A 22,559-nucleotide genomic window follows, 5' to 3' on the forward strand; every position below is an offset into this window, starting at 1 on the left:
CTTGAAAAGAAGGTGCATATACTGCAGCTATCATTAAATGTCATTAAATGTCAATTAGGTCAGGATGACTGATTGGCTATTTATATCTTCAAAAATCTTACTGATTTGTGTGTACTTATTCTATCAGTTATTGGGAAAGGGATGTTAGAATCTCTAACTATGATTTTGGATATGTCCATTCTTTCATTTAATTCAGGCAACTTTTTTGTTCTATGTATTTTGGAGCTCTATAGTTAAGTATATACATTTAAAAATATTTGTCTCCTTGATGAAACTTTTTGTCATCAGGAAATGTCTATCCATGAAAATACTCTTGTATTGAAGTCACTTTGTCTGATATTAATATGGTCATGTCAGCTTTCTGTGCTTACTGTTTACATTATATCTTTTCCATCATTGACTTTCAATTTATCTTTATCTTTATATTATAAAGCTTGTCTTTTTATTAGATGCTGCACATCATGGGGTATTCTAATTTTGCATTTTGAGTCCAGAGAAAAAAGTTAATCACCTGCTAGAACAACTAAATATCAATGTTTAAAGTAATACAATAGAACTCAGTCAGAGTCTTTATGAGGCTGACATTATTATTAATAATGCCTAGTTTTTGACTAAAACTTATTAGATTTTCAAAGAAATGGAAAAGTATACCCTTTGCTCAAGAAGAAAAAGGGCAATTAAAAGAAATTGATTGTGAGTGATTCTGAGAAATTGGTTATATTGAGCAAAGATTTCAAATGAACTGTGAAAAAAATATGTCCAAAGAAAAAACATTTTTGAATTAATGAAAATATGACATCAATAAATGTATCAAGATAGGAAATCTCAACAGAAAATGCAAAATATTTAAAATAGATATTCTAAAGTTGAAAAATACAGTAACTGAAATAAAACATTCATTAGATGGACTCAACACATGAGAAATGGCAAAGAAAAGATTCAGTAAATTTGAAAAATATCAGTTCCTCTTCTCTGGGTCTACATATATATTATATTTAGACAGAGGTAGAATGAATATTCAAATGAAACAGATGGTAACTTTATGACCCAAGAAAATAATTAAATACTATAAATTGTGCTGTGCTAGAGGGAAAACAGGCAGATCAATGTACGAAAGAACACTTTTCAACAAATCTTGAAAGATAGTGTCAAATACATGCAAGGAGCAAAGCAGACTATTAGACCTTTTCAGGAGTAACATCTCTCATAGGCTATTTGACATGTATAATTTACCCTCTGTTTTAATAAGATACAAATAGATTTTCTTATAAATAACATTTTCAGAGTGCACTTGACCTTGAAGTCAGTTGTAGGAAGACCCAAATCAAAATCTCATCAGGTTTATGTTTCAAAGCTTCAGCATTCACGCTTTCTGCAATCAATACGAATGAAGTTTAAAAACCTATTTTCACCTATTGCTTTGCATGGAGGTGCTGAGAGAGGGAGGAGGCAGCTGAGGGAGAGGGGAAAACAGGCCTTTGTAGTCCCTTCAGGGTAGGGGCACCAGAGGGGCGATTTTCCTGGCCGAGGGCCGACCGCTCTAACGGCAGTCGGGGACTGAGCGGGAGGGTGAGGGCTCGAGGCTCGGCCTGGGCGGGCCTGGGCGGGTCTGGGCGGGCCTGGCAGGTACAGGGCCCAGTTCCCAGACCATCCCAGTCCCTCTTCCTGGTGTTTGCGCAGTCTAGTGCAGACAGAAAGCCCAGGAGGAGTGCGGTCGCCCTGCGTCCCTGCTTGCCAAGCCTTCAGGTATTCGGATTTGGTGGAGCTCATCCCACGAAGGCTACAGACGTTGGCAGAGGGGACGATTTCGATGTTGTGGGGATTGTTCCTTTCTGTTCTTTAAACGTCCCAATCGAGCTTAAAGAAGGCTCTGTTTTGTGTAAGGTTTGTGGGAGATTGCCGCACGTTTTGCTGGGATGTAGTCTGGTTGTCCGTGGTCACTCCTGTTCCACCCTCGCATCTGGTACCACACAGACAGTCAGACCACACTCTGAGTGTCCCTGAAGCCACTGACTAGGACATTTGGGACTCACTGATTTAACACCTGTGAAAGTTTATGTTGTGCTTCACACAACTAGTGGCCTTGTTCTAAAAATTAAATCTCCTTGGAGGGGGACCCAAGAAAGATCCCTAGACAGTTAACGTGTGTGAATGAAAATAGATAACGCTCCATAATGCTTCAGGAAAATAAACACAACTGTTTTTAAGAAATTTTAACTCCTAACAATTTCAGGATTCTTAGTTTGCTTCAGGATTCTTGGGAGAGTAAGAAGTTTGGCTGTTGTAAGTAAGTAAGGTAAGTAAGTAAGTGAGTGAGTGAGTGAGTGAGTGAGTAAGTAAGTGAGTAAGTGAGTGAGTGAGTGAGTGAAAGTAAGTGAGTAAAAGTAAGTAAGTAAGTAAAAGGTTTTTAAACAGCATGAAGAGCACGTCAGGGACATTGAGGCATCTCTTTCTAGAGAAGGGGGAGTACATAGCCAATACTGAAGGAAAATCTCTATGATCCTTTCAGATGCTGCTTAAATGCATAAACAGAACATTATTTAAAATTTTCTGAAATGTTTCCTATTTTTCTTCCATTTTTCATGTGATAGTGGATAAATGGCAGGCAAAAAGCGAGAAATCCAGTTGCAGGTGAGCATGATGCATCAATAATTCTTTATTTGGTGCATTGGCACTTGAAGATCTTTTACATCGCTTTCCTTTTTGCAGGCAGTCATCAATAATCAAAGCCTATGGGATGAGATGTTGCAGAACAAAGGCCTAACAGGTACTGGGGCTTTCCTGTTGTCCAGTCACCTGTAGTTTGGCCCAAAAAGCCTCATGGCACCCCAGCACAGAGCATGGCTCCCTACTTCCAGCATATAGCCCTGCTATGTCCTTTCCTTTGCCCCTGGGGCAATAGCCCCTGCTATTCCAGAATCTTTGACTCTGTTCTTTCATAAATATCATCTTCTAGTGATCGATGTTTACCAAGCGTGGTGTGGACCTTGTAAAGCAATGCAAACTTTATTCAGAAAGTTGAAAAATGAGCTGAATGAAGATGAAATTCTGCATTTTGCTGTAGTAAGGATTTAATTTCCATTAAACTTTTGTTTTCAAGTGTTGAAATATGCTCTGTAAGGATTGTCAGCTCCTCAAAATGGACAGTGTTTACTTGGTAGTTTTACTATATGTTTAGTTATATCTGATATGAGAACAAATGTGATTTTTATTCCATTCCTATAGCGCTGAGATTATTGACAATGGTTGTGAACGTTAGAAAAGTATAAAAATGGATATCTGTCTATTGACCTGTTTCCTTTCACCTGACCATATGCAGTGCGTCTCTTAGAATAAAGGCTGGAAATGCTGTTTATTAAACAGCTTTGGGAAAGACTGTGGGCATTTACCAGGTAGTGATTTCCTTCACTAATTTCCACCCAATTGTGATAAGGGATTAACTTTATTGATTATTCAATTTATCTACATGAAGTTATTAACTATTCCGAGCTTTGTTATCTAATATGGTAGCCACTAGGCACAAGTGTCTTTTGAGCACTGCAATGTGGCTTGTGTGACTGAGGAGCTGAATTTTTATTTTTAATTAATTTATTTAAATTTAAAAATATACTCAATTCAGTTATTATAAAACTTTTAAAGTTGTTTGGGGAAACTTGGATATGTGAATATTTTTTTTGGCTGTAAATATTATGAAATCAAATTAGAGAACAATTATTTATGGTTAAAATTTAACCCATAAATTATGATGTACTTTAAGTGTAAAATAAACACAAGTTTTGAAGACTTAGTATGAAGAAAAGAATGTGAAATATCTCAATAATGTTGATATTGATCACATGTTAAAATGATCATGTTTTGGATATTATTGTATAAGAAAGTTGTATTATTAAATATAGTATTAGATTCGTTCCCCTTGTTTCTTTTTACTTTTTAAATGTAGCTACTAGAAAATTTAAAAGTATAAGCTTGGCTCACATTCTACTTCTATTGGACAGACATATGTCCAAACCAGCGAGACCTAAGATGCAGAAGCAGATAACCGATTATGTATCTTTATTTCTTATCCCTAAAATGCATAATCCCTGATGCAAACATGAAACCTCAACCCACTGCACGTTCTCAGGCTTTCTGTGATCCTTCTCAACCCAGACATTGGGAATGAAATTGCTTACTGACCTTAACTTATGTTTGATTGTCCATCCATCTCCTTCTGCAGACACATTGTTTACAGGATTTTTTTTCTTAGTTCAACATTACAAATAAGCAGTGTAAATCTTAGAAACTCACTTCATATTATTTTTTTCTCTTCAAGACAGTAGGTGGTAAAGAAAAAAATTAAGAACCAAAAAAGAAAAATTTTTAAAAATGAGCTACAGTTTGGGTTGCCTTCTGAAATAAGGGCCCTGTAGTGTTTTAAAAGGCAGCTTACCTAACAACCTGCTTTATTTACTATGAAGAGTCACAGCCACCTGAATGGGGCTGGAATATGATTCTAAATTTGATCCTTGGCAGGGAAGAGAAGCTAATTTTAGAGGACAGAGTATGGGACCTAAGGGCCCCGTTAGACATGGAATAGACAATGGGTTGGTATAAGAAGTTAAAAGACAGTATCAGAAAGCTCTAACAGTTGGCAAATGGAACACAAATGATCAAACATCATTAGAAAATTCTCATGAATCCTGGCAGCTGTCTGGTTGTGGTAGGAGTGCAAGTTCATGGGCCAGGAAACATGGGGGAAATTCCAGTGTCTAAAAAGCAAGTTGGGGTCAATGGGGAGAGGCGGACAACAAGGCAGGCACCCCTGTTCATCTGTCAGGCTAGCTGGGAAGGGACTTGAGCAGCGGAGAGCAAGGAAGATGTCCTTAGGCAATGAGGTAGTGTAACTGGATGCTGTGTTTCCAGGTTGTTTAGAGTCATCATATCCCTCTTTGTTTGTTGAATCTAAGTAGGAACAAACCTGGGGTATGTGTGGGGAGGGGATGGTGCTGGAGGCTGTCAAGTGAGTGTGGAAGAAAAATGACACCATTTACATTGTTAGACTCTCATCTCAGCACAGCTCAGAACTGTGTGAGGATACAGGCCTGAGGTTTATGACTGTCCTCCCAGCAGTACCCGGACCAGACAGAACTCCATAGCCACGAGGCATTAGTTTCATGACTATGTCTATTCCACTGGGAAGTGCTGGTAGTCTCTCCAATATAGGTCCTATTTATAATACTAGCATCTGTTGAATTTAACAACAACAACAAAATTTTGTGTGTTGTCCCTGAATGGTTTTGCTTCTATTATGTTTGAGCACACTCAACAATAGTCACATAAGTTGATGCTGATTTTATGATATGACTTGCTCATAAAGGGTGAAGAAAATTTGTAGTTTCCAAACCTCCATTGTCAACAATGGAGGGGCACCTTTTGCTGGATATTTTTCTTAGCCAAGGAAGAACAACCATTCAGAACTTGTCATTTTATTTTTTTATTTATTTTTTATTTAGTTATTATTCAAAACCTGTATAACATTTGAATGAATAGTTCCTTTCCTTTTCACCAAACTTGGCCAGTGAGAGCCATAATTTCTTTTTTTTTTTAAATTTTATTTTAATTTATTTTTTCAAATACATTTGTCTCTTCCTCCCCCCCACCACTTTCCCTTGCCCCCTCCCTCCTTCCTTCCCTCAGCTCTTCCCCTTTGGTTTTGTCCATGAGTCCTTGCTATATGTTCCTTGACTTTCCCCTTCCCTTCCTTTTCCCCGCCCCCCCTCCCTCCTTCCCTCTTGTCTCTGTTGATTTCTTTTCCCTTCAGTGTTGCTGGTCTTATTTTCCTTGCATCTTTGTACTGTTGGTTAGGTTCCGCTTATAGGTGAGATCATATGGTATTTGTCTTTCGCCCCCTGGCTTATTTCGCTTAGGATAATGCTCTCCAGTTCCATCCATGCTGTCGTGAAGTTTAGCAGTTCTTTTGTTCTTTCTGCTGCGTAGTATTCCATTGTGTATATGTACCATAACTTTTTGATCCAATCATCTACTGATTGGCATTTAGGTTGCTTCCAACACTTGGCTATTGTAAATTGTGCTGCTATGAACATTTTAATCCAAAATTAAAACCTATGAAGTTGATTACCTATTGACATCACCCTAAGCTAAATGATCAACAAATTTTCTTTTTCTGTTATGTGCCCTTTTAAAAGACTAGCAAACTTTTACTAACATTGTACCTATACATATACAAAATCAGTAAATATTGTTTACTGTAGTTTATTGTTTATAATATTAAATGCTTTACTCAGTGCTCTATTATGATATAAACATTGTAATTATGGTATCTAATTGCTTTAAAGTATAATTTTTGCCTTTTGTTCTTTAATATTATAGTTTCTTTCAGCCCCTTTCATTATTTCTGTGGGTGGGGGACCATAAATGTGAACAGCCAGAAGTTATGTTGAGGTCAACTGATGTAGGGCCTGACTTGCCAGGATTTGCAATTTGATCCTTAAAACAACTATCACATACTAAGAGAATGTTAGTGAGTATAAAAATAAAAATTATATGTGTATTTGTTTTTTGTACATAGTGTATCTAATGACTTGGACAGTTTCCTTTATTATCATGTGAAAGATTAATGTATTTTTTCCAGGCAGAGGCCGACAACATTGTGACTTTGCAGCCATTTAGGGATAAATGTGAACCTATTTTTCTTTTTAGTATTGTAAGTATAATATTTATTGTCTCAAATGTCTTATCAGATTCCAATTTATAGTTAAAGAGCCAGTAGCATTATAAAATTATCATAGAACTCTTTTTGATGATACTAATTGTAGATTTTTTATTTTATCTTTATCTGTGAATATATTTTGTAACCTTCTAGGAGCTAATAATGGGTTGAGTGATTAGACAACTACACACTGAGCTGATTTGGGAAAAGAAAAACAAGGTGTATTTACCTTTCTTAAAGAAATAATCAGACATTTGTATGATGAGTTATTATTTACAGGGGTGAAAAACTGGAAATTTCTTAGATATGTGGTAGGAGAAAATTGCTTATAAATATTCACATGTACGAGCCCAAGGAAATAGCTGTATGATCACTATTTTGTAATGTCTATCACTTTTATCTCTGTATTTACAAATAAATGGAATGAAAACAGTGTAATCACGAAATGTCAGTAGTTTTCTGTGTATGGGGGAAGATTGCATAATTTCAGTTTTCTTCTTTATATTGACTAATGTTTTCCAAATATTCTGTGATGAACACAACAGCTTTAGCAATTAGAAAACCATAATAAGTGTTGTTTTCTAAGGGGCGAGTATACAGTTAGGTGCTAACTTGTGTGACACAGAGTACAACTGGTTCATACAAAACTGAAGGACGGATCCTACGGAAAGGCTTCCCAAAGAGGGCGTGGATGGTTCCTCTGCTGCTGGACACTTCAGTTGTCATTTTTGATATTAAAAATAATGATTTAAAAACACTTCTGGATATAACTTTTTCCTTTGGTTAAATAATATTTTGCAATTATTTCAAGGAACTGAATTATTACCAGGTTAATTAACTAGAAAATTGCATTGTAGATCTGGGTATGTAGAATTTGATAAGTTAGATAAGGGGTCGGCAAACTAAGTATTTTAGCTTCCCCAGAACACTGGCTCTGTGTTGGGTCATAGTTTGCTGACCCCTGGCCTGGAGGTAGTTTAGGGAACCAGAATAAGTAAGTATGAAGCAGAAATGGACTTAGACTAATGAGATAATAAGGAGACTGTAGCAGCAGGAGCAGTTAGGAGCATGGGAATGAGGAAGAAAGACTGGGTAGGTGGACCACCATGTAGAGTCTGGAGCTCTGGGATGACCATCAACCTGCCAAGTTAGTCAGGTTTGATCAGTAGACCCATGCCCACCTTTCTGAAATGGACCATCCAGTCAGTGTTCTTTGATCTGTAATCAATGCCCAAATTATAAGACCACCATTCCTTTTAGCCATGCATGCTCCATCCCCAAACTCAGAATTTTTTTTCCTGACCTGTTTCTCTAGTACTACCCTAAGTCTAAGCCCTTTCACTGTGTGACATCTGGAATTGATATAAGCAATTATCAGACTTCTAAATCTTTACCCTTGGCTCTGAGCTTTTGTTCCACTTTCTTGACTTTCTTAAGTCTGGCTCCTTACTTAAGACATTTTCTCTTCTGCCCGAAATGGTGACTGTTTTCTCAGATTGTTTTTTGAGGCCAGGAGTAGAGTAGATGTTCTTTTATCTCTTACCACAATAACTTTCTTTCCCTTGTGTGTTGGAAGTCCACTCTATTTGACTCCTTCTCCACCACCTTACTTCTGTCATTCACTGGCCTTTGGATCAGCTGTGAAGATGACTGAAGACTTTGACGTGTGGCTTAAATTTTCCCTTTCATACCCAAGTCGTGCCATCACCCTAGGATCTCACATTGACAACCAACCCAAAATCCTGGACTCTCAATTCTTGGCCACCTAACTTTCAATGAACTTTCCTTTCTGTGCACCTCATCCAATCACTCCTGTGCTTATGCCTCAGACTTTGTCATCACTCATGTTCTATATCTGCAATCATTAATAGTTTCAGTCTGTAATCACAAAACCACCATCAAGCCCACTGTTTATTTGTTCAAAGAGTTCCACAATGGCCCTTTGTATTGGTCAGCATTCGTAGCTGACAACAAATTTATTTCAGCAAATTCCATCAGGGAGGGCTTTTTCAAAGGACATTAGAAGGCTCATAGAATTGTTGGAAAGTTTCTTTCCGTGGGAAATGGTTATTAGAATGTTGGATTTCATTTAAATCTTTCTCAAATGGATTCTTCCCTTTGGCCTTTGAATATAATTCTTTCCTGTTAAGATAGAATACTTCTTTTTAATACCATGTGCCTCTCTAATGTCTACCCATCTCTTTTAGTTCTTAGCTAAATTGCTCAGAGAAGTTTTTTATTCATTTTTACTCCATTTCTTCTCATCTCATTAACTCCACACCCATTCACTCTAACTTATGTCTTATTATGCCACCAAAATTTGCTGTTGCTAATCTATCCAGTTACCAGCCTATTGCTAAATATAATGAATACTCTTAGGCTTTCATCATACTGTACCTCTCAAATGTATTGAGTGCAGTGACCAGGTCTTCCTTTTTGAAACATTTGCTCCCTTTGGTTTTTGTGACTTGGTTTTTCTTTTGCCTTCCTAGATGCTACCCCCTCTCCATCTCTTTTGCAGATCCATCCTTCTTTATTCAGCTGTTAAATATTGACTGTATCATGCCATGTACTTTTCCTAGAAAATCTCCTCTACACAGTTTCATTTGTCTCCTCATATATCAGTGACTCGAGTTTATGTCTTCATCTAAATCCTCTTGTACTCCACACTTGTGTAGCTAACCGGTGGCTTGACATTTCCTCTTGGTTGTCTCAAGGGCATCTCACAATGAACTGATCCAGTCCTCCATCCCCAAGAAAACACGGTTTTCTAGAGTTGCCTCTTTTGGTAAATAACCGCTTAATTTATCCAGTTTCTCAAGCCAGAACTGTAAAGTTATCTTAGCAACCTCTATTTTTAACATCATACCCAATCCACACCAGAACTTGGACCTGTCAATTTTACCACAAGATTCCCTCACATTCATCTGCTCCTTTTGATTCTTTCAATTTCATCACCACTGTCAGAGATTCAGCAACCATCTCTCTCATCTTCAACTCTAGAATAGCTTCTAATTTGTATATCTCCTCCTGCTTCCCCTCTAATCTTTTCTCCATATAGTAGGTGAATTGTTCTTAACAAACAACAGTTTTAATCATGGCTACCCCTTCTGTTTAAATATTTTGAAGGCTTCCTAGTGCTGTGAGGATAAAGACTGCATCCTTCCATGACCACAAGGCTCTGCAGGGTCTGGCTCCCACTGGCTATGAATTTCATCTCAGACCTGTCATCCCTCACTCTCTTGGCTGACCATCTCATTTGACATATTCTCTTCTGGCCTTCAGACCGTTTGATCTCTATTTCTTTTGCCTAGAATGCTCTTTCTTTGTCCTTTTTGCCTAGCTATCTCTTACCCATCCTTCATACTTTAAACCAAGAATTATTTCCTGTTATTGATAAATACCTTCTGTGATCATCTTGGTCAGAATCCAGTTTTCATAGATTCTCCAAGTTCTTTGTTCCTCTCTTGATGGTGACTGTCATGGTTATTTCATGTATGTATGTGTATGTGTTATAATTTAACTAAGGTAGTAATAGGTAAAACTATTATTCCATAACACCATGCCTGGCAAAGTGCTGGTAAACAAATATTTATTAAATATGTGCTGTAATACAGGTAAAAGCAACATAATGTCAGAGATAATTAGGGAGTGTAATTAGGGAGTGTAATATTGGTAAGCCTACAAAGAACCATTAAAATATAGTGCAGGGATGGCCTGTCTTTAGTTGTAGGAAGACTGGCAAACTGCAAATTCAAAGAGTGAGATTTACCAAATCGAAACATACTTTCACATCACTGATACCTCATTTTAAAATGGCTAATTTCAGTTGCTAAGAAAGGATTGGTGGAGGTGAGGGTCAAAGTGGGTTTACTTAGTTTAATTGAAATATTAATTTTTGACTTATCCAGAAAGTGAAAGTTTCCTTCATGATTTCTTTTCCTTTATAGAATGGCAAAATTGTTGCAAAGATTGAGGGTGCAAATGCACCACTTATTAATAAAAAAATTATTAACTTGATCAATGAGGAAAGAAAAATTGCAGCAGGTAAAATGGTTCGCCCTCAGGTAATATTTCTGATTACTGACTATTTTGTTTTAAAAAAAATGCATTACATCTTTTTTGTTTTCCTAAAGCATTTTCCCTAATTTTATAACTCTCTAGGTATCTAAATGTTACAAAGTTCCTGGGGAGTATTTTGGCAATATGAATCAAAAGCCTTAAAAAACAAATGTATCCTTCGACTGAACAACTACACTCCCAATAATTTTCATAAGAAGAGAATGAGACAAATATAGAAAATAATATTTATTGCAGTGTTGACTGTTAAAAATTTTGAAATAACCCAAATGCTAGCAACAGCCAATAGATGACATAAAATGTCTGTAATTTATGTCATAAATTACACAAATTCATAGAAGAATGTTAATGTGTTTTAACTATATTATTAATGTGGAAAGAGGCCAAGATAGATGAGTTATAAAAAGAGTACATTTAATGGGATATTTAGAATAAGATCTTGTGTATGTGAAGTGTATTACCTGTGTTATAGGAAACAAAATATTTTAAAATCAAGAAACAAACCATAAAGCATATGGAGGTATGAACATAATAGTCCAGGAAAGTAAGCTACATAAAAAAGTGATCAGAAATTAGGCATGTAAATAGGAACAACTATTTATATGTTATTGAAATACATACATACATATACACACAACAAACAACAGCAATAACAAAAAAAAACAAGGGAAATGTGAATTTAAGAAACAGAAAGTAGATATTGACCAAGAAATATTGAAAAATAGAAATGTTAAGAAAGTATAAGCCCAAACTTTTATAAGTATTTGCTATAAAAGTCAATTTAAATCAGGAAATGACACACAATTCAATTAGGAATATTTGGTTTACTATTTGTGTAAGAAAGTTACATCATTTCCCCATATTTACATAAATAAATTACAAATGAAGAGCTGAATATGAAGAAACTAAGTATGAAAGTGTTAGAGGAAAATATTATCAGATTCTTCTATAGATTAAAGAATGCCTTGTGAGTATAACACAAAACAGAGATCTCAGAAAAGGAAAATAGATTTAATTATTTAAAACTTTGAAGTGCACTCTAAAATGTAAAGGAAGGCAGTAAACTGGGAAAAATGTACTATGTGTCTTTGTGGTAATGTTGACATTGCCATTGTTTACAAAGTACTTTATTAAGAGCATTATGAAAAAAACAAATATGTTGATTGACAACTGAAAAGTGACAGGTATAAGGAATTTACATCTCTAATAGAGATTTTTGTTTTCCAAGGGCATTTTTCTTTACTTTTTCAGGTTTTCTTGTTTTTCTGGGAATCTTCTTCCTTCTCTTCCTCTCTCTTCCCACTCTCCCCACTTCTTTTCAAAAATTACAATCACTAGGAATTATTGGAGACTTACAGTTTGCTACAATTTGCAAGCAGATCTTCTCATGTAATCCTTACAGAAACCTTTTCACCTCCAGTTTTGTTGAGATATAGTTGACAAATAACTGTGTATTAATTTAAGATGTAATGATTTTATAAATGTATATATTGCAAAATGATTATCACACTGAGGTTAGTTAACACCTCACATCATTGCAACTTTAAAGAACTTTTAAGATCTCAGCAATTTTCATATATACAATATGGCCATCATAAACAAATCAACAAACAACAGATGCTGGCGAGGCTGTGGAGAAAAGGGAACCCTAGTACACTGTTGGTGGGAATGCAGACTGGTGCAGCCACTGTAGAAAGCAGTGTGGAATTTCCGCAAAAAGCTGAAAATGGAACTGCCTTTTGATCCAGTGATTCCCCTGCTGGGACTATACCCTAAGAACACCAAAACGCCAATGCAAAAGAACCTATGCACCCCAATGTTTATAGCAGCACAATTTACAATAGCCAAGTGTTGGAAGCAACCTAAATGCCCATCAGTAGATGATTGGATCAAAAAATAATGGTACATATACACAATGGAATACTACGCAGCAGAAAGAACAAAAGAACTACTAAACTTTGCGACAGCATGGATGGAACTGGAGAGCATTATCTTAAGCGAAATAAGCCAGGGGGCGAAAGACAAATACCATATGATCTCACCTATAAGCGGAACCTAACCAACAGTACAAAGATGCAAGGAAAATAAGACCAGCAACACTGAAGGGAAAAGAAATCAACAGAGACAAGAGGGAAGGAGGGAGGGGGGCGGGGAAAAGGAAGGGAAGGGGAAAGTCAAGGAACATATAGCAAGGACTCATGGACAAAACCAAAGGGGAAGAGCTGAGGGAAGGAAGGAGGGAGGGGGCAAGGGAAAGAGGTGGGGGGGGGGGGAGGCAGAGACAAATGTATTTGAAAAAATAAATTAAAATAAAATAAAAAAAATACAATATAGTATTTAACTATATTTACCATGCTGTATATTATACCCCAGAACTTATCTGAAACTGGAAGTTTGTACCCTTTGACCACCTTCACCCAATTCCCCCACTCCCCACCCTCCTCCTCTGGCAACTACCATTCTGTTTTCTGTATCTATAACTTTGGTTTTTTAAGCTTCTACATATAAGTGAGATCATACAGTATTTGTTTTTATCTGGCTTATTTCACTTAGTGTAATGCCCTCAAGGTCCATTCATGTTGTTAAAAATGGTAAAATTTTCTTTGTCCATTCATCCATTTATGGACACTTAGCTTGTTTCATATCTTGGCTATTGTGAATACAGTTGCGTCTTGGACAATGTGGAGGTTAGAGAAAACGAGCCTCGCACAGTTGAAAATCCCCATTTAATTTTTGACTCCTCTCAAACCTAGTCCTTTTTCTAAGTGAAACTGGTTCTAGGACACCCTGCAAATACCCGAATCCACTAATGCCCAAGTGCCTTATATAAAATGGCATAAAACAATGCACACAGTTGGCCCTCTGCTTCTGTGGATCGAAAGGACTGTACTGATTTGTATTTGAATGCCAAAACCAGGGATGTAGTCGGGCAACAGTATGTTTACCTAAAAAAAAAAGACTGCCTGTAAGTACCCACGCAGTTCAAATAAGAGTTGTTTAAGGGCCAACTATAATGCTGCAATGAATATTAGAGTGCAGATAACTTTCTGAGATAGTGATTTAATAGTTGGTTTTAGCAGTCTCTTAAGATTCTTTGTATTTCTGCAATATCAGTTGTAATGTTTACCCTTTTATTTAAGTTTTCTCTCTTTTTTTCTTTAAAGTCTAGCTAAATTTTCTCTATTTCCTTTATTTTTTAAAACAACCAGTCTTAGTTTCACTAATTTTTTTCTATGTATTTATAGTTTATATTGTATTTACCTCTGCACTGATCATTGTTATTTCCTTTGTATACTAACTTTGGCTTCATTTATTCTTATTCTACTTTCTTCAAGTGTAAAGTTATAATGTTTATTTGAGACTTTTAAAAAAATGTATGCATTAATTGCTGTAAACTCCCCTCTTAGAATTCTTTTGTTGTATTCTTTATGTTTTGATATGTTGTATTTCCTTTTTTATTTGCCTCAAGGAGTTTTTAGATTTGTGTTTTGATTTCTTCTTTGACCCATGTTGTTCAGTAGCATGTTGTTTAATCTTTATATATTTTCTTTTATAATTATCTAGTTTCTTTTTATAGTTGATTTCTAGTTTCATACCATTATGGTCAGAAAGATGCTTGATATAATTTCCATCTACTTAAATCTATTGAGACTTGTTTTGTAGCCTAACAGCTGATCTATCTTAGAAAATGTTCTATGTGTACTTGAAAAAAATGGGTATTCTGTTGCTTTTGGATGCCATGTTTTGTCAATGTCTGTTAAATCAATCTGGTCGAACATGTAGTTTAAGTCCACCGTTTCCTTATTCTGTATCTGTCTGGATGGTTTTACTCATTGCTGGTTCTTCTTAAGCAACCAACACCAGTCTTGCTGGCTGCTAGAGCCAGGCTATCAAGGGATGTGTCCTATGGGAATCAGTCACAAAAGCTGACATACCAGATGTGCACTCAATTTATCTTCATGTGAACACCAAGGACTGGGAACAGAGAAGATGGAGAGTGCAAAGATGGCACTTGGCAGCCTCCCTTGTTTTGGGAGAAGATTTCAGCTAGCTCCAATGTGTTTGTCAGAGTAAGAGCCTGACTCCAAGGCTGCAGCCTCCCAAGACATGCAAATAAGATTCTCTCAGGGAAATATTAGGAGCTGGGTGCCTCTGACTGCTGCCTCTCCACTATGCCCTGAAGGGTAGCCAGTTGAGAACTGTTTCATTGTTAGCTACAGTCCTGTGGGACCTGTGAATGCAAGCTCTACTGGCCACAAGAACCAAGGGACCAAGGGTTTTGTCTCCGGAGCAACAGCTATAGAAGATGGGGTGCTAGGCATGTGCACAAGCTCTCTCCAGGGACACCAGCAACCTGGGGAAGGGCAGAGGGGGAGCATGAGATGACTTCTGTTGGCCTCCATGCTCTCAGGAGAAAATTACAGTCAGCTCTTAGACCTTTGTTATATTAGGGGCCTAACTCTTGGGCTACAGCTTTAAGGATTTCCAAAAAGTCCTCTTTAAGGAAAAATGGGGCATTTCAGTCTGCTGCCACTGCAGTGAGCCCTGGGAGGACTGTTACAGTTAGTCCTCAAGGGCCTGTTGAGAACTGTTACTTTACTATAGTCTGGTGGATCTCATGGATGCAAACCCCACCTGGCTTTCAGAACTAGGCTTTTGGGGGCCTCTCAGTTGGAAGTCTTAAAATTGGGCGCACTTACATGTTCAATCTAACCCATTCACTCCTCAGTGAAAATGCTGGGAGTTATGAGTTCTCTACGGATTGTATGTCATTGTGCCAGGGGTGGAGTGTATGGACAGACTGTCTCAACCTCTCCCATCCAATACAGTATGATTGTATTTTTTTTTCATTTGCCTGAGGGGTAGGACTCAGAAAGTGTCTGGATTTCTTTGAGAAGGAATTATGCTGTACATAGCTAAGATCCAGGAATTTCAGGAGCCTCCTATGTTGCCATCATGAATTGGAACCTCAAGAAATCTCACGAGATATTCACAAATAAGACAATGCTTAAAAACATTAAGTCCTTTCCCCAGAAACAGGCAACTAGTAGGTGGTGAAACCAGAATTTGAAGTCAGGCAGAGTAACTCCTAAACATTGTCTCCTAATTTCTATATTCTATCCAGGTTTCTCTACAGTGTTCTATGGTTATATTGTTGCTGTTATCATTGTTCTTTCAGAACAACATCCTGTTTTAATTAAAGCAGTGAACATATAAGAAATTTATTAATGTCACATTTATTTTATATCATTCCATTTTGTTGGACAAATCTCTTATTTACCTTTGTCATTTAATTGCCTTGTCTAGCACAGCCCTGATAGTAATCAAATATAAACCATAACGTGAGCCACATACATAATTTAAAATATTCTCCTGGTCACATTAGAAACAGTAAAAAAGAAACAGGTAAAATTAATTAAAATTTTTTTATTAATCTAGCATATTTGAAAGATTCCACTTAAAGATATATTCAATATAAAAAATGAGGTATATTATCTTCACTTTTTTATACTAAATCTTTTGAATACGCTGTGTGTTTTTCACTTGCTTTGGACTAACCTTATTTCAAGCACTCAAATAGGCTTATGTGGCTAGTGGCTACCCTACTGGCCAAAACAAGTCCAACAAATACAATGTTAAAACAATTTTGAAGTTATAGCTGGCATGATTATCTCATTCCTGATTTTAATGAGGGTGAATACTTCCAATATAGTTATATCCAAATATTTCTGAGTCTTCATTCCATTCAGAACCTGAAATTATTCAATCTCTCATGAAAACAATGTCTATATGTAAATATATTAATATATACAGAGTCACAGAAGCACTTTCAGGGCTTCTCAAGTAATTAAGACCCTCACTCCCCATCCTTTGTAGTATTTTACTCAATAGTAGGAAATTGGCTATTGTTTTGAGCAAGCCTTTTTTTTATAAGTTAAGGTGATGTCTTTCTGTTTCTAATATATTAATAACAATGTTCAGGAATGGGTCTTGAAACTTACCAAATACGCTTCTGATCTTTTAACATGATAATTATGTATTTATTGCTTTCCTGCTTGTTAATCTATGCTTCTTATTTTATTCATTGTGCTCTTCTTAAGTTTAAAAGGTTCTTCTTTAATCATTTTCATACAACATATATGCATTATTTCTGATAATTCCCCTACCCCAACTATTTTAAACATTCTTTATTCTATTTTAGTGGAAAGCTTGGGAAAAGTAGTATTAGATAAATGCAGACACACTTCCCCTTTATCTGTTATTATTAAGATTAAAAATATTTATAATGAAATATTTACAATTTCTAAAAACTCACCATCACATTAAAACATAACTGCTTTATTTGCATTTTCTTCCATAGTATCATGAAATTGCATTGGTAGACTTAGATACAGAAGATGCTGGGGAAGCATCCAATGAAAATGTTGGTAAGTAAATTTAAAATAATGCAAAGGATTGTGTACAAGGATGTTCATTACAGCATCACTTAAACCAGCAAAGTGCTCATAATGACATCAATATTAATTGATAAGGAACTGGTAGGATAAATAATGATTTGTGCAGTACTAGACTCAGCTATTAAAATGAAACCTCTTTTGCTTCCTCTCCCTTCTCTTTGGTCTCTATGCCTGGAGCCTTTCAGATGTTACCAGGGCAGGCCAAAGGGTAACTCATCTGGACAGCAGCTTTCTCTTACTTCATTCTTCAACTTCTGAAAATAATCTCTTTCTTGATGACCTATACTCCTGATTTATTTTACAGTTAATAATTTCCTGCCTTCATTGGATTGTCTGTGTAGATGTATAAGTGTACATTCAATCCTCCTGAGGGAGTAGAGCTAAAGCATCTAAGAATGTGTAGATAAATGCAAATAAATCCATAATGGTGAATCCATGAGTTTGTAATGTTTGCTTGCATTTGAAACTTCACTCACTAATAATACTGAGCTTAATGGGTAATGGGTGTGATTCTAATTTATGTGAATTGTGCTAAAATAACCAGTACCGTTTTTCCCTCTTTCTCCCTTCCTCCTTTCCTCCTTCCCTCCTTCCCTCCCTCCCTCCCTCCCTTCCTTCCTTCCTTCCTTCTTTCCTTCCTTTTTCTTTCTTTCTTTGCTTATTGACTACAAACCCTTGTGAATGTTTTTCTTGTATGCAAATACAAAAGTACACTTTGGTTCTAAGTAGAAACTCATTGGTAGTTGAAATGCCATAATAAGAACAAAGCTGTCAATTGACAAAAATTCACTGGACATTAGTAGTTTACATTTTTAATTGCCAAAACCTTCATTATCTAGGCTTTGAACCAAGAAAATGAAATTTGTCTCTTTTTTCCCTAGACAAACTATACAGTATCATTATTATCAAACCTGAAGCTGTGATTACCAGGAAAGCTATAGAAATTAAAGAAAAAGTAAGTAATATTTTGCCACAATAATTTAAATTAGTTGAAAAATAATAACCACTTAATTTTCAATTGAGAGACAATTTTATTATTTAGAGTAAAATGAACTTCTGATGCCTTCGATGGCTTTGAACAATTTATCTTTACAAAGGCTAGACCTATTCAGGCATCCTCATTTAAATAACTCTGCTTTATCAGCATCAAATATAAATAATAAAAATTATAGTTTTTTAAAAAAAATAAGGTTTTATTAGAGTTTATTTGAACCAAAGTACATGCCTGGAAGCAAGATCTCAATAGATTGAGAAAAATGCTTCCAAATTTATAGTTCTTATATTGGATTGTAGCAAGTGTTTTTTCCATGTTGAGTAATTAGTGATTAACATATGTTAATTATTATATAATAAGCTTGTTATAAGTTAACATTAGCTTGCTTTATTTTCCTGTATGTTGTTCCAAATGTATGATTCTTTTTAGATACATGATAGCTTAAGGACCCTTTTAATGTTTTGGTTTAGAGCATTCCAATGCAAAGGCCAGCAGACATTTTCTATAAAGGGCCATTTGGCAAAGACTTTCAAGTTTGTGGGGCATGTGATCTCTGCCACAACTGCTTAACTCTGAGATCATATGGAGGAAGCACCTACAGACACTATGTAAACAAATGGGTATGACTATGTTCCAATAAATTTTATTTCCAAAAATAAGTATTGGGCCAGATTTTGACTGCAGGCTGTAGTTTGCTGACCTCTGAACAATGACTTTGTGTTGAAACAACAAAATTATATAGAAATTTGAAAGAATGTTTCATGTGTAGTAGAGACCACATAGGGAGCTATGTAAGGGGTTGGGCATCTCTTGATGAACTTCCCATGAAGCATTCTTTCTTTAGTTATAGCAACATTATCATTGATTATGGCCCATGGGTCATGGTAAACATAGTCTCTCTCCAACTATTAATTTAATTAATTAATATCAGTCTCTAAGTATAGCTCCCCCTATCCTTTTCCAGATTCTGGTGTATGTGTGGAAGAGGGGAACACCAGACTACCCTAGTCCCCATATTTGCTTATACTTTATAAAGTTTTCAAATTAATATCACACATGAATGGTTTACAGTTCCTTATTTCAGTATGTTTTTTAATAGCTACAATAGTGAAGATTTTAAAAATTATATAGTTCTTTAGTTGAGGCAATACTATGAATCATCTGATTTTTTTTTGTTTTGACATACTAAATGATACTTCAGAAATGTAAATTATGAATATCTTAAATACCTTTCATCTTTGAAATACAGCAGAAAGCCACATAAAAATGTTTTTAAACATTTTGAATAAAAAAATGAATACACTGCATTTTTCAACTATAGTAAAGGAGAAGTTATCAAGTTTCAATGCTGATTAGATATTATCTTCCTTTGTCAGACACTTAGTAACTTAACAGATATAATTTGAATATTTAGAAATTTTTCAAATTGGAATGTCAGGAGAGGGGTCACTAAGATGCAAGGATAGCTCTGCAATACTTGGAACCAGGTCAGGGCTTGCTTTCGTAATAGATGCAGAGGTACTTAGTGCTGGGTACTCCCAAATAAAATTGAGCTCAAATTATTGGTACCATTTAGTGTAATTACTAAGTTGCTTTGAATCCAAGTTACACTTATATTTAATTGTTTAATACCTCACTGGACTTGTTATATTAGCTTCAAAACTTCTCCCTGTTATATTTTATTATATTTGAATGACATGCAAGCTAAATTTGTCACTAAATTTTCTTTAAGACAAGTAAAGCACTGCTAAACCTTAAATTCTGTCCTTTCTCATAATTTGCATAATTTTTTTTTTTGCTAAGAGTAAAATATAATAGATTATGAGTTATAGCCTTAACAAAGAAAAGCCTTAAAAAATGTTAAAATGATTTTGGAAATAGATGATTAAGAAGTGCTTGTAGATTTATGATTTTATGATTCAGAAAGCTATGATATCTTTTTTTGGAATTCAGTTAGTTTTTCCACATCTTGAGACAATTCACTTAAATATTATAAATATTGTGGAGTCTCTGATTTATATATTTTTGAGCCTCTTCAAATCTAGTGCCCACTGGATTGTGCTGAGATTTTTACATGAAATACATAGAAATCTGGGTGGTATGTTAAGCCTAGGGCACAAATCTCTTTGACTTGTTTTGTATATGGTCCCACAATGTTTGGATCTGACCCGTTTCTCTCATTGAAGATTATCAATGCAGGATTTGTCATAGAAGCAGAAGATAAGAGAGTGCTCACTGAAAAGCAAGTGAGGGAATTTTATAGTCAAATAGCAGACCAGGTAAGAAAGTTAAAAAAAGTCACTGTGTTTTCAAATACAATATTCTTATATGTTTCTTATTATAGAAAAACAAATGAATTCGTGTGACCAACCATAATAAACCATAAACCAACACAAATAAATGATAGTGTCCCTGTTAATGTTCATATCATGGTAATACCAAATATAGTGACTCTGGAGAAATCTCTAGTAGAAATGGTAGCTGTCAAGCAAAAGTGAATGGATGACCTGACTGTGTTCTTTTGGAGCAAAGACCTCATTATGTTATGTCTTCTAAGACTCCTTGCATCAGCCTTGGAAGTGATTATCCGGGCACTTCCTATATATTTTTATCTTAGGTTGACGGTTCCTTGTCATACACTTTATAGGAAAGCTTTAATTCTTTCTGTGCCTAAAGGCCTTTCTTTCAAGCTATTTTTAAAATTCTTGCCTGGGGGAATATGATAAAAGCAGTTCTGTATATTGGAGAGTGCACTGGCTTGGGGGTCAGGAGATATAGCTTCTACAAATGCACTGTCCAATATGTTAGCCATTAGATACATATGTCCATTTGAATTTAAATTCATTAAAATTAAGTAAAAATGTAGTCCCATTTGCACTCACCATATTTCAAGTGCTTAATAGCTGCATGTGGCTACATATGTTAAGGAGCACAGAATATGTTTGTCATCACAGAAAGTTCTATAAACAACACTTTGTAAACCAGTTGCACCACTCAAAACATCTCTTTTGGCCTCAAGAAAAGGCTGGACCAGCATCATCAGCATCACCTGTGGACTTTTGTGAAAACCCAGTTCCTAGGTGCCCCTCTCCCCAAGTCTACTGAGTAATAAACTCTGGGACTGGACTCTGGAAACTGGTGTTTTAATAAGCCCTTCAGATCATTTGGAAACATCCTAAAATTTGAGAATAGTTATTAGACTATCTTTAAAGTCAACCCCTGCTAGCTGTGAACTTTTATTTTTGAAAGATGTGTTTGTTAACAGGGGTTTTACATGTATACCATACCCTTGCCCAGTAATCATGAAGGAGAAGATGTCACTTGACTTAGGCAGTAGCTGCGACATTAGTCTATCCGTTTCAGGAACCTGAACAGTTTCTCACTTTATTTTGTAGCCTGAATTCGAAGATTTTGTTCCTTCAGTGACGAGTGGCCTAAGCTATATTCTAGTTACATCTCAAAGCAATAAACAAGAACCTCCCTGGGAAGAAACTGTACCAAATCCTGAGACCGAACATAAAGAACCACCTGAAGATCAACATGAGATGGCCACACCTACCGTGATGAAAAAAAAGCGGGACAGGTAGCTCAAGACCAGGAAGTTATGATTTACAATGTCTTAGTAGATAATGAAGTGTAATATCCAAATATTTCAAAATCTAAAGGCAAACATTTATGTTGAAATCACAAGTATTTCTCTCAATCTAAAGTACTGTATATTCAGCAAAGCTGGGATTCCCCTGAAGTTTATATCAAGAGGATTAGCAAGAGAAAAAATTTCATTCATCTTTCCACAGGTTGGCCCACCAGTCTGGCCTCATTGGCTGGGTCTCCAGAGGTAGGCTAGGACCATGCATAGTCCCTCCTAACCCTGTCTCCTCTCCCATTTCCCCACATTCCACTTCCACCTTCCCTGTATCGTAAAGACATCAAACATGCTCTGCCTTTTTACTTAATGCAGCTAGTGGTTATACATTGTTGAGAGTTAAGTCATTGTATATTTTTGTTAATGGGTTTTTAAATATTTGGAACCAAGTGTAAGTAATTTATAGAAGTTGGCTTTATGCATTATTTATGCCTTTTATTCCTCTGATGACTCAGAAAATCCAGAATTTAACACAAGGGTTCTGAGTTGTGCCTGAAGGAGAGTTGGGTGGGAACATATTGAGATTAGTTAAGTCTCGAGGTTTCATTATTACCAGAGGAGGACTGGGCTGGAGTGGGCCTGCTAGTAGCATGTGGGTTCTTGACTTCATTCAGGAAAGATTTCACAATATGAGTTCAGGTGCTTTTGAGAGTTTGTGTATTGAAGCTGGGG

At 36.0% G+C, this 22,559-nt stretch overlaps 1 protein-coding gene across 1 annotated transcript in view; it reads left to right on the forward strand.

Annotated features, from left to right (window-relative positions):
- The first annotated feature begins 2,262 nt into the window (after positions 1 to 2,262).
- The window catches only part of NME8 (NME/NM23 family member 8), a 43,460-nt gene continuing 23,163 nt past the window's right edge, over positions 2,263 to 22,559 (forward strand). Inside the window, exons 1-10 of the mRNA XM_054564196.1 lie at positions 2,263 to 2,296; positions 2,592 to 2,631; positions 2,710 to 2,767; positions 2,957 to 3,063; positions 6,632 to 6,703; positions 10,660 to 10,776; positions 17,151 to 17,217; positions 18,129 to 18,202; positions 20,428 to 20,520; positions 21,637 to 21,824. Coding sequence (XP_054420171.1) covers positions 2,599 to 2,631; positions 2,710 to 2,767; positions 2,957 to 3,063; positions 6,632 to 6,703; positions 10,660 to 10,776; positions 17,151 to 17,217; positions 18,129 to 18,202; positions 20,428 to 20,520; positions 21,637 to 21,824 — 809 coding nt within the window. The 5' untranslated portion in view covers positions 2,263 to 2,296; positions 2,592 to 2,598. The remainder of the gene's footprint in view (positions 2,297 to 2,591; positions 2,632 to 2,709; positions 2,768 to 2,956; positions 3,064 to 6,631; positions 6,704 to 10,659; positions 10,777 to 17,150; positions 17,218 to 18,128; positions 18,203 to 20,427; positions 20,521 to 21,636; positions 21,825 to 22,559) is intronic.

Source organism: Pteronotus mesoamericanus, unplaced genomic scaffold (genome assembly GCF_021234165.1).
Source record: "Pteronotus mesoamericanus isolate MK-2021 breed Mesoamerican mustached bat unplaced genomic scaffold, CSHL_Meso_final scaffold_85, whole genome shotgun sequence".
In the NCBI taxonomy this organism is placed as follows: Eukaryota; Metazoa; Chordata; class Mammalia; order Chiroptera; family Mormoopidae; genus Pteronotus; species Pteronotus mesoamericanus.